The 12,468-nt window shown below is 46.6% G+C and overlaps 2 protein-coding genes across 6 annotated transcripts in view; one reads left to right on the plus strand and one right to left on the minus strand.

The window, feature by feature from the left end:
* Positions 1 to 587: 587 nt before the first annotated feature.
* On the minus strand, positions 588 to 9,071 carry RBM12B (RNA binding motif protein 12B). Of its 3 annotated transcripts, none has more exons than XM_064154693.1 (3): positions 8,996 to 9,071; positions 5,468 to 5,513; positions 588 to 4,770 (listed from the first exon to the last, which is right to left on the minus strand). In XM_064154693.1, the coding sequence occupies exon 3, from the start codon at positions 4,740 to 4,742 to the stop codon at positions 2,655 to 2,657; it is 2,088 nt and encodes a 695-aa protein (XP_064010763.1). In that variant the 5' UTR covers positions 4,743 to 4,770; positions 5,468 to 5,513; positions 8,996 to 9,071; the 3' UTR covers positions 588 to 2,654. The 3 variants fall into 3 exon arrangements, with proteins under 3 accessions (XP_064010763.1, XP_064010762.1, XP_064010761.1); XM_064154692.1 differs by lacking the exon at positions 8,996 to 9,071 and adding an exon at positions 8,458 to 8,704; XM_064154691.1 differs by lacking the exon at positions 8,996 to 9,071 and having other exon boundaries at positions 5,468 to 6,095.
* Positions 9,072 to 9,117: 46 nt separating this feature from the next.
* The window catches only part of TMEM67 (transmembrane protein 67), a 46,824-nt gene continuing 43,473 nt past the window's right edge, over positions 9,118 to 12,468 (plus strand). For 2 of the 3 annotated variants that reach the window (XM_064154689.1, XM_064154688.1), the window contains exon 1: positions 11,817 to 11,886. In XM_064154689.1, coding sequence (XP_064010759.1) covers positions 11,871 to 11,886 — 16 coding nt within the window. In that variant the 5' untranslated portion in view covers positions 11,817 to 11,870. Of the gene's footprint in view, positions 9,437 to 11,797; positions 11,887 to 12,468 lie in introns of those variants that run through there. The other variant, XM_064154690.1, reaches the window with a different exon arrangement.

Consider the following 12,468-nt stretch of genomic DNA (forward strand, 5'->3'; position numbering starts at 1 on the left):
CATACTAGCACCAAGTTAACAGCTATAGACTGACAATCAACTATTCCATTTTTATTATTTAGCTGCACTGGCCTCTCTTCCCAGTTTCCCTGTGCTTTAGGTCATCTGTGCATGTTCTGAAGTACAGCTTTTGCCTTTGTATCTACTTCTCAAGTACTCACTTTTTTGGCCTATGAGTCAGGCATTACCTAAAATCTTATCTGGCTTTAAATTAATGACAAGTAAGCTATAGGGGGTGGGGGGGAAAGGTCGCCATCCCAAAAATGGGTAAGTTACCAGCAGTTACTCTGTCTTAAGAACAGGTAACACTTCTCCTAAAAAATAATCTCACACTTGACAGTCAAAAAAGCCTTTTAAACCTACCCCTATCTTTCTAGCCTCCAACTCCTTAAGAATTCATGTGTGTACCATATTCTAGAAGCTTGGTAGAAAAGTTGACCCATTTGTTTTCAGTGTTTGAAATCTCTTGCTGTGTAGCTTCTACAAATCCTCTAGAGCTGGAGAAGTTAGTTGCAGTCACATCTGATAATACAGAGGCAATAATTAGTAAAGATGTTAGCTTACAAAAATCACAGTGAAGCTTTCAATGGCATGATTAGGTCAGACAAGTTTATTTTGAGCATCCTTGTAACACTTTTTTAATTGCTATAAAAAGCTCAAGGAACTAGAAGACTTTGCAGGGAAAATAGAAGACAGTTTGCTTTCATTTCAGTTCCACCTGCAGACCTGGCATTTACCATCCTCATTCCAAATGTTTTTTTCCTAACATTTAAAAGAGAGGACAAAAAATACAAGGAAGAAATAACACTACACTGACCTTTTAATTACAGAACAAAAAACCCCAAAGAACTTCCATGGTTTATATGGAAATTCAGTAATGATGGTGACTTTACGTAAAGTAATTAAGATCTGACCACCAGTGAGGGTCACCAGGTACTGGAATAGACTGCCCAGAGGCTGTGGAATCTGTCCTCAGAGCTATTAAAAATCCAGTGGACAAGGCCTTGAATAACCTGTTCTAGCTGACACTGCTTTGAGAAGAGGGTTGGACTAGAGACATTTCCAACCTGAAGTACTCTAGATTATCTATTTTTTGGTATTACCTGAGCAAAGACTAAAACAAGTTTCCATCAGCAAGTTGCAATGGGAAACGACAATGTCATAAAATTCAGTGCTCTGAGCAATGACAACAGTCCTTATAAATACAAACAAAGTTTTCTGCTAAGCCTGAGTTTTGAAGATGCTTTTTTTTTCCTCCAACAGGCTTTTATTTCTTTCTAAATTTTAAATGTGCTGGCACTAAACCAATCAAAACATTCTTAAAACTGCCATAAGCATTTATGTTCTCATATAAAAAAGAATGACATAGTTGGTTGTCAGCTTGGTTGCCAATGACAGGTGTTAGTTAAAATGAAATCAGCAATTGACCTGGAATGCACCCAGACATCATTAGCAAGTTAATATTGATATTATGAGCACGTGGAGATAAAGTCCACTCAAAGAGCTCAGGCTGAAGTCAAGATTCTTGAAACAATTCCAACATACATTTTCTGTGTCAAGGTACCTCAGTGAGACCAAGAAAGCCTCTCCAACTGATTGATTCAGAGAGATTTTGTGGTTTACAAGTAAATGACCTACCCATTGCTGTGCTGACAGACTATACTAATTCTCAGGCTCACAGGATGTTAGGGGTTGGAAAGGTCCACTCCAAGCCCCTTGTCAGAGCAGGACCATTCTATCTAACCTAGATCACAGAGGAACACATCCAGACAGGCCTTGAAACTCTCCAGAGAAGGAGACTCCACAGCCTCTCTGGGGAGCCTGTTCCAGTGCTCTGTGACCCTTACAGTCAAAAAAGTTCCCCCTTGTGTAGAAGCAGAACCTCTTTTCCTGCAACTTACACCCATCGCTCCTTGTCCTATCCCAGGAAGCAAGTGAGAAGAGCCTGTCCCTCAGATATTTAGAAAGATATTAATTATTAATTCACTCTTTCCTGAAGAAGCAGCCAGCAGCTTTCTCACCAAGCCCCAAATACATTAAGCATAGTAGTTGAGATCATTAACTATACAAGTTTTAAATATAAACCACACATTTAATGGCAATTTCTTCTTTATTTTTAAAAAAGATGCAAAGCCAACTAATGTGAATAGGATGCTCGTTTCTTCTTTTAATAGGAATGCCTGCAAAGACATGAAACTGAACAAAACCTGAACAATTTAGAAATAAAAAAGTAATTTTTGTTTGCTTTTATTAAGCTAAGGTCAGTAAGAAGTGTTATTTACTAATGCAGTAGCACTGAAGTTCTTCCCGTTTGAACCAGCACTAACGTTTTTATTTGATGCAGAAGTCATAGGCCATGGAATTAAAAGCAGACTGTAAAAAGACCCCAAAGCATTAAAACTCCATGACTTAATACCTTAAGACATTCCATGTCCTCCAGTTTCTGGGCTCTTCTCTGCCACAAGAAGTAGGCACAGCAAGTTCTCGTATCTTACCCATACAGATACTTCAACCAAGAGCTAAACAACTGAACTAGACATTATTTACAACCCTTGATGGAAACTTTCTTCTGCATCTTCCAGCAATTAAAAAAGTGAGAACAACCGTCAATACTGTCATCTAGGATGTTTTACTCTAGAGCATCTTTTCCTCCTTTACAGCAAGCTCAACTTAACTTTCCGTTGACCAATTGGCCTATCATTCAGTTCATTAATAGCAGCCATAGCTTCCTCATAGTTTGTCATTGCAACAATGGCATCACCTGAGGGTAATCCCTGTTCATTGTACTGTACAGAAACTGACTCAGGTATCACTCTGTAGCCATAGAAAAAATCTAGAATCTCATTAGGAGTAGCTTTAAAAGGTAAGTTTTTCAATCGAATAGGAACAACCCGTTCCGAACTGCCACTGAAATTGGGATCTGGCACAAATCTTCCTTCAGGAAAATTTCCCATTTTATTATTCCCAAACTCCATTCTGCCAAAATGTTCACTGTCACCACCAAAATCCAGGAAAGGTGGAGGACCTCTAAAATCCTTAGGAGGGCACATAAAGTCCTCAGGAGGGCGCCTAAATTCAGGAGGATGCCTAAAGTTCCCAGGGGGACCAAATGAATGCATGGGTGGCCCCTGTGGTGGCCCAGATGGTGAATCAATTGGACGGGAAAGCTCACCTCTGTCATACGGATGTGAATCATCCTGCATGTCATTTGATGTAGACAATGGCACAGTTACACCAAACTTCTCCATCTGGTCTTCAGATATAAGTCTTATCAAGACTTCTGTTCCTAAGAACCTTCGACGATTTAAATTTTCTGCTTTCATGGCTTCATCTTCAGATTTAAACTTTACTAATGCTTCTCCCAGACCAATTCCTTTTTCATCATAGAGCAAATAAATATCATCTTCATCGACATCAAACCTTTCAAAGAACCTTTGCACTTCGATTTTTGACACATCAAATGGAAAATTCCTCACATAAACACATCTCTTGGTGCCAGAATGCCCTTCCCGATAACTTTTTTCTGGTGTGGCCCGTCCAGAATGGTCTCTGTCCTGTGATCTTTTCCTCTCATAAGAATCAATTATTTTCAACATTGACTTTCTTGAAATTGGAAAAATGTAAACAGAACGATTGAAAAGAACGTTTCTATGATATTTCAAAGCAGCCTGATAATCTCTCTCACTTCTTAACATCACAAAGGCATCTCTAGTCCTTCTCTGATGCTTATCCGTTAGAAGCTTGATTTGCGTGCTGCATATATCCAGGTCAGGAAAAAAGTCTATCAAATCTCTCTTTTCCAGATTAGTAGATAAGTTTCTTAAGTGTATGTAGTATTCCTGGTGAGGAGAAGAACGTGAACGTGTTCTTTGTCTCCTTGGTGACCTTGAACGTGAATGCCTCCTTGAATGCATGTACCCCGGACTTGGAGAACGGTCCTCATGCAAGAAGTGATCCATGTCATCCGGCACATCTACCGTCCCACCATACTCAATCCACCGCTCCTCTGTAGTTGGGCTAATCTCTATATACCTCTGACCCATGTACTGTCTGTGACGTTTAAGCGCCTCTAAGGCATCACCAGGTGTAGCAAATTTCACCAGGCAATCACCGTTGTTTAAGCCATTGTGATGCTTCATCAAAATCACTCCATCCACACGGATCCCAGAAAGGAAATCACAGACATCATCTTCTGTCGCAGTGTAAGGTATACCACGGAGAAACAAGTAAAGATCATCTGGGATAAACGGATGAGAATCCTTTAGTGAGTGATAGCTTGATTTAGGCATGCCCATATCCCCATGTCTTGTGCCATTGGTATGGAAACCAGCCTCCGGATGACTTGGTGGACCATAACCAGGTTTACTTACTCCTTTTGAGAAAGGCGTGCCTAAATGTGGCATGTCTCCAACACCTGAACCGTTAGTACCCATTCTTCTAGAGCCAGACATAGTTTCTCTTCCCCCACGGTCAAATCGTTTCCGGCTCATTTCTATAGTGTTCTGCATCTCTGCCTTGCTGCTGAGAAACAGCTCTATGAGCGAGTCCTTGATATACCCTCCTGAACAGCTCATGGCACGCCGTGCATCTTCATCTGTTGCAAATATAATAAAAGCCTCCCCAATCTCTCCTCCAATAATATGCACACCTCCATCAGGAATATTCAATCCCAAGAAGAAACGACGGATATCTGCAGGACCCGCAACAACAGGAAGCCCCTGCAAACGGATGACTACAGCCATGCTGAGCTCACCCCACAGCAAAAATCACCTGCAGACAAAAAGGTACACATGATAGCACGTCTTTAGTACTCAGCTATTACAGTATCTTAACACTTAAGAAGCTAGAGCCTTTTTAACAAATGCCCTTATCTCAATCAAGAGAGAAGGTATCAAAAAAACCACAAGTTCACAAGAACAAGCTTAAAACAAGATTCGCTGAAAGTTGGTTAGTCAGAACAATCAGCTACTCCACCGGCACACATGCACAAGTCTATCAATGCTCCCTATCCTAAGGGCAACAAAATTCACCTCAGTCGCTCCTCACCATCCACAATGCCTTAAAGAACACCTAAAGTCTTTCACGGTATAGTTACCATATGCCAGAGTTCTCTGCCCTGTCCTAAGGATCAAAAAAAATCCTGTTTCCTTTTGAACAGGACACTCATGATTGTTAACATAGAAAATACTAGATGATTAAAGGAGAAAGGGTAACAACTACATCCCTGGAAAACGAAGTAATTCACCAACAGTGAAAAGCTGCTCTACCACTGGGTTCTGTTCAATAACTTGTTTTCTTAGTGTTCAAAGCTGTTGTCTCCTTCATGTAGTCAGAGCATTAACTGCAGCAGCCACATGCACTCAGGAGAGCATATCCTAGTTCCCAGCCACGAGTCTGTGAGAAAAACAGGCCGTACATGATCTTGTCACAATACTCAGTGAGAAGCATTAAGCTACTGGCAGCTTACCTGTTTCTGCTTTGGAGACCTGATAAATTCTGTAAAATCAACTTAACTGTGGAAAGAAAATGAAACATAATTAATAGCTGACACCTGTACTTTTCATACTGTGCTACACTGCTGCAGCTTATCCATAGCAGGGGCTAATATTAAAGCCAAGCATGTAATGAACCCACAATCTGGGATACTACGAAGAACTCCTTCCACGTTCCAAGATGCTAGGCACTGCATGCTTGCGTTTCCATTTAGAAGCAAGAGGAATTCAGAATAAGTTGACTTCTGGAAATGATGAAAACACGATGAGATTACTTGGTCATCAACTGTGCCACACTGAACTGTTGAAATGAAACAGACTGACAGTCTATCGAGGGAAAAACTCCCACTTCATTTCTTTTGGTCCTTGAAAGATGTGCAAGTCCGACTCAAGATTAGAGGATGTGTCCGTTCTTCTGAAATCCACCTGCTTTCAAAGTTCACAAGAGTGTGCTACTCACCAGTCCCACACTGCACTTGACATATGCAGTGAAGACAACCAAACAGCAAAAATATCCAGCAAGGAGAACTTCAGGGAGTACTTCAATTTACAAAGCAAACTGTTGTTTTTCCTAGCGTGTTCAATGCCTTTCAAAGAAAAGAAGAAGAACTCTAACCCACTGACAGATCCTGATGTTCAACCTTATCCAGCATTTCACAACACAGAGCACAGTACCCTGAGAACACAACCTGCTGTAGCAAATGACTACCATCCCTTTAAAGAAAGGGTCCAACACTTCAACGCCAAGTGATGGAGAATGCCTCTCATACAAAGCCCTTGCTGAGTAACAAAACAAACACTAGATCCTGATTCCAAGTTATCTCTTGATAATGACAACTATCACTTCATCTGACCTAAGCAAAACAAGTGCAAGGCCAAAATTCTGTTAGCTAACAGATTCTACAGCACTTCTGCATCAGCGCTTTGTAAACACAACCAACTGAAAACAACTGCCTGTGTAGTAGCTTCACTTCAAGGTCATCTGTTCTCTGTATTTTTGTGGTGGCTTGACCCCAGCCAGCAGCCAAGCACCCATACAGCTGATCATTCACTCCTCATCCCCATGGAAGGGGAAGAACACAGGAAGAACAAAGACAAAAAAAACACCTGTTGGCCAAGAGGGAAAGTTTCTTCAGTGAAGAGAAAAATGCAAAACAAAGGAAATCACCACCTCCCACAGGCTAATGGCCAGCCTGCCTCTGAATAACAATCATCTTGGAAGCCAATAAAAGTTATCCTTCCTCAAAAAAGCCCAAAACAAACAAAAAAGCCTTCCTCTTCCTCAGTTGTTGTTGCTCAGCATGATGAAACACGGCACGGAATATCCCTGTGGTCAGTCTGGGTCAGATGTCCTGGCTGTGTCCCCTCCTAGCTTCTTGTCTACTCCCAACATACTCGCAGAGGTGGCAGTGGGGAAAAAGCAAGCCTTGATGCCGTGCAAGCGTTGTTCAGCCATAGCCAAAACACCGATGTGTTGCAATCACTCTTTCAGCCACAATTCGAAAATACAGAACCATACCAGCTGATCTGAAGAAAGTTAACTCCATCCCTGCCAGACCTGGGACACTTTATAATGCATCTTCTCAACAGATTATGATGGCAGTGCCACAAAGCAAGGAGAATGACAGAATTTCCTTATATGACCTTCATGTCTTGAAAAATCAAATCCACTCTCCTGCTACCTCAAGAGGGATATAATTTGTAGTATCTCTGCACTTCACGACTCTACAGTCTCATTTTTTAAGCAGCATTCACAACAGATGTCCTCAGCATTCCTTCAGTGATAACAGGCAAGTTCTCCGCACCGTACCAAGGATACAACATAAAACCTTTAGCGGCAGAAACCAGACATCGTGATTCCAGGTGGTAAGTCCACAAACAGAAATGCAAGTTCAAACAATACCCTTTTACTGACCGTACATTGAACCATCAAGCATTGGTAGAAAGAGTAGCCAAGCCGTCAAGCAATTTAAAATGATCAAAAAGAGTGACTTAGGGGATGATAAAAGTGCCAGATAAAACTAAGACAAATCTGTTAGCTAAGGCAGGACCTCAGAGAACGATTCAGATGAACAGACTGACAGCTTCACACACCCAATTTAAAAGCACTGAAGCATCTACACCTTTGTAAGACATTTTATATATGACCTGAACTGATTAGAAATCAGTGCTTATAACTCTTATGCTCACAGCATCAGCAAATTCCAGGTATGATTCAAACTAAACTACCCACGCTTGTAAACATTGTAGGAAACTAAGCCTGCGGTAGACTAGGATTTTTATCCCAACACTGACAGGTTACATAGTCTGCATGTCTGCATCGTCTGCAGTGAGCACGCAAGCTAACGAGAACACCCAGCAGAGGTACTTCAGCTATAAACCGGGACTAATCAAAGCCTAACTGGTAGCTCAGAGGACGATTTCTCATTCTAATATTAAAAATTAGCCTTAGCAGCCAAAGTAAGCCGTTGCTAATGAGTTTTCGCATCGCTGAAAGATGCGACTAACTCTGCCGCCGGGCCCGCCATACGGTCGGCTCGAGTACGCGCCCGCCTCCGAGCGCTGCGAGCCGGAGTGCTCCGCCGCTCGGGGTCGGGCCGCATCGGCCCTTACATCGCTCCGACCACAAAAGGCACAGCACAAGCCCAGATGGGGCCCGCGGACCGCTGCCCGGAGCGACTGGATAGGCACAGGATGCGGGAGAGGCGGATCCGCGCCGCGGAGCTGACCTCCCGGAGAAGCCTGGCCTCCCCGCGGCACCGGCACACGGCTGAAAGGAGGCACCGAGAAGGGAAAGGAGGTGGGCAGCCAGGCGGCAGGAGGAGGCCGCGACCCGGTAAACGGCTTCGCAGCAGTCCCGCGGGCGTTGGGCTCTCGAGCACAGGCTCGCGGCGGGAACCCCGTGCCCCCGGTTACACGCAGCGCCCCGGGATGCCGGACGCTCTCCCTTACGCCATCCACCCACCGGACACGGCACTAGGGACAGGCTCCGCGCCGAGCCCCGCTGCCCGCAGTTCCCGGCACAGCACCACTAAGATGGCTTCTCCACTGCTTCCCCCCAAAAAAACAATCCGCGGGGAGGGGAGGCAGCGCCGCGCCTGCGCCAGCACCTCCCCGTCGCCCCCAGGGTTGAAGCCGCCCGAGTCCTTCCGCCAGGCTCCGGACCGCCGCCGAGAAACGGGGCGGAAAACGCAGCCTTCGTCAGCCGCGCTTCTGCGCATGCGCGGCCGCAGCCCGGCTCCCCCCAGCGCGCATGGCAGCCCTGCTGCAGCCGGTGCGCATGCGCCTCGGGCCGGCAGCCGCTATAGCACGGGGGCAGCGTCACTTCGGTCCCTGTCGCTTGGCGTAGGAAGCTTTTCCTTCAGTCTCTTGTTTTCATTAGTCCCAGTGCTTGCGCAGCCCAGGAAGAGAAGCAGGGGGGAAGACAGACACGACGCCTGTGGATGCGTCAGGCACCAGGAAGCGCGGTCGCACCCCCTGGTTCTCTTCCATTGAGTACAGACCTGCATTGCTTCTTCCCGCAGATCTCGTCCATCTCCTTGTTCTGAAACACGCCAAACCTCACTTCTCTGCTTCCCGCCGCTCCCTCGCCTCGCTCGGGTTTCTCATTACTCCTCCGCACCCAGTCCCCAATCCTATCCTCCGCAGTCACACCGCACGCCGAACGCGTTGCGTCCTGCGGCAGGCCCCTCGCGGCTGCCGTAGAAGCGGCGGCCGACCAATGAGAGCGAGCCGTGGCGGGCCGCGAGTAGTCATGGCGACGGCAGGGCGCCGCGGCCCCGTCGTGCTGCTGCTGCTGCTGGCGGTGGCGGCGGCGCTGTCGCCCGCCCGCGGCTTCTCCCTCCCGCTGCAGCGACCCGCCGACTGCGGGGACACCCGCTACTTCGACGTCTCCCGTCTGGCCTGCGGATCCTGCGGAGCCCACCAGCGACAGAGCGCCAGCGGTGAGCGAAACGGCCCTGTGGCACGGGGGGACGGCGGCGCTGGCCGGGCCGGGGAGCCGGGCTGGGTCGGCGGAGCTCAGGCAGCTCCGCACTGAAATCCGCGCCGAGCAGCGGGAAATGCAGCATCTGGGCTCCGCTTTCGGTGGTGAAACAGCAGCCCTCAGGAACAAGTCTGAAGAGGCAGAGAAAAGGGCCAGGATCCTGCAAAGACATAAGTGACCATAACGCAGCTTTGATACCTGTGAGATACATGCAGAGTTTTATCTTTCTTTCTACAAGCGTTTGGCTGCTTATAGGTATTCAGATTTTCATCGCTAGAATTGCATAGGGTCCTGAATTTACGTTCTTGAGCACTTCTGTTGACTTGAAATCCTTTGTCAAAACTTGAATGTCTGAGACATTGAGTACCTGAGATCTTAGAATCACAGAATCATAGAATCAACCAGGTTGGAAGAGACCTCCAAGCTCATCCAGTCCAACCTAGCACGCAGCCCTAGCCAATCAACCAGACCATGGCACTAAGTGCCTCATCCTGGCTTTTATTGACCTCCTTCAGGGATGGTGCCTCCACCACCTCCCTGGGCAGCCCATTCCAATGCCAGTCACTCTCTCTGCCAGGAACTTCCTCCTAACATCCAGCCTAGACCTCCCCTGCCACAACTTGAGACTGTGTCCCCTTGTTCTATTGCTGGTTGCCTGGCAGAAGAGCCCAACCCCCACCTGGCTACAGCCTCCCTTCAGGTAGCTGTAGACAGCAATGAGCTCTGCCCTGAGCCTCCTCTTCTGCAGGCTGCACACCCCCAGCTCCCTCAGCCTCTCCTCATAGGGTTTGTGTTCCAGGCCCCTCACCAGCTTTGTCGCCCTTCCTAGGGCTGGGTGTGTACTAATCCAAGTCACACATAAGTCACATACACAACACACCTTGACAGTGCTAATATGGTAGTTCACTTTCTTTAGGAGATAAGACGATATGGTAGTGTCCTGTGCATTCCATATAAAGCTTGATCTCAATGCACAGCTTTAAAAGCTTTGAGTTTAAAATGGCTTTGCACACAACAGCTATATACTTGAAAACCCTTGGCATGTAGGATGTTTTGATTTTTGGACTGACTTCCTATCCTGTGAAGACAGAGAAGGCTCTAGGAAAACATTAGAGCTTCATATCAGTATCTTAAGAGGACCTACAGGAAGGCTGGAGAAGGACTGTTTAGAAGAGCTTGTGGTGATAGGACAAGGGGCAGTGGTTTCAAACTGGAGAGAGTAGATTTAGGGTGGACATCAGGAGGAGGTTCTGCACAGTGAGAGTGGTGAAATGCTGAAGCAGGCTCCCCAAGAATGTGGTTGAGGCCCCGTCCCTGGAGATATTCAAGGTCAGACTGGATGTGGCCCTAGGCAGCCAGATCTAGTTGGAGGTGTCCCTGCTGAGTGTAGGGGCATTGGACAGGATGCTCTTTGAGGGTCCCTTCCAACTCAGTGCAATCTGTGAATATAATGCTGGTGTTATAGAGAGGATGGGCTAAGAATGACACTGACAAGATTTAGAGGGAGAGATTAGGACTGTTTTTAGTAGTCAGCCTAGTAACATTTTCCTCAGGACTCTTTGCACACTCTTTGCACACCTCGGTCAGGGGGTTTATTGCCTCTCATAATCTATACTGATCACACAAGAACAATGTCAATTATCATAGAATCAGTCAGGGTAGGAAGGGACCACAAGGAGCAGCCAGTTCCAACTCCCCTGCCATGCCCAGGGACACCCTACCCTACATCACCCTGGCTACAACCTCATTCAGCATGGCCTTAAATGCTTCCAGAGATGGGGCCTTAACCACCTCCCTGGGCAACCCATTCCAGCCTCTCACCACTCTCCTGCTCAACAACTTCCTCCTCACGTCCAGCCTGAACCTACCCACCTCCAGCTTTGCTCCATTCACCCCAGTCCTGTCACTCCCTGATGACCTAAAAAGTCCCTCCCCAGCCTTTTTGTAAGCCCCCTTTAGATACTGAAAGCCACAATAAGAACATCTCAGAGCTTCCTCTTCTCCAGCCTGCACAGCCCCAACTCTTTCAGTCTGTGCTCACAGCAGAGCTGCTGCAGCCCTCTGAGCATCCTCATGGCCCTGCTCTGGACACACTCCAGCATCTCCACATCCTTCTTGTAATGGGGGCTCCAGAACTGGATGCAGTACTCTAGGTGGGGTCTCAGCAGAGTGAAGTAGAGGGGGAGAATCACCTCCCTCACCCTGCTGGCCACACTTCTGATGCAGCCCAGGATCTGGTTGGCTCTCCTGGCTGCAAGTGCAGTATTCTGTGGAAAAAGGTCAGCTTTATACCACTTTAAAATGCAAATTTTTTTTTCAGGTAGTTCCTGTGTATGTCTGCCAGGATACAGGATGGTTTCTAGCAATGGTGGCTCCTCCATCATTTGTGAGAAATGCCCAGAAACTATGGTAAGTATTGAACTTTGTATCCTTTGCCATACTAAATGTTGGGGGGAGGGGGTGTAATTTTTTTCCCCTCCTGACTGAAAGATCTTTTTTCATTACTTTTTGCATTTGTGTAATACTCACAGCACTGAGCCAGAGGCACTACCAGGCTTAACCAGCTTTCTCCCACTGCAATAAACAGAGAAAGCAATTTTTTTCCCAGCAAAAACTTATTTTCAGAGTGAAAGCTGTTCTGAATAACTCTTTCTCTTCAATAGAGAAGAATTCTTGAGACCAATTTAGTTGAGTAAGTTAGGTGTTCGATGGTTAATGTAGATAGTTTGCATCTTGCCATCTTGATACTGGAAGGTGTCCAGAGAAGGGCGACAAAGCTGGTGAGAGGCCTGGAACACAGCCCTGTGAGGAGAAGCTGAGGGAGCTGGGGATGTGCAGCCTGCAGAAGAGGAGGCTCAGGGCAGAGCTCATTGCTGTCTGCAACTACCGGAAAGGAGGTTGTAGCGAGGTGGGGTTGGTCTCTTCTCCCAGGCAACCAGCAACAGAAGAAGGGGACACAGTCTCAAGTTGTGCCAGGGGAGGTCTAGGCTG

This window comes from Pogoniulus pusillus, chromosome 14, assembly GCF_015220805.1.
Source record: "Pogoniulus pusillus isolate bPogPus1 chromosome 14, bPogPus1.pri, whole genome shotgun sequence".
NCBI classification, from domain to species: Eukaryota; Metazoa; Chordata; class Aves; order Piciformes; family Lybiidae; genus Pogoniulus; species Pogoniulus pusillus.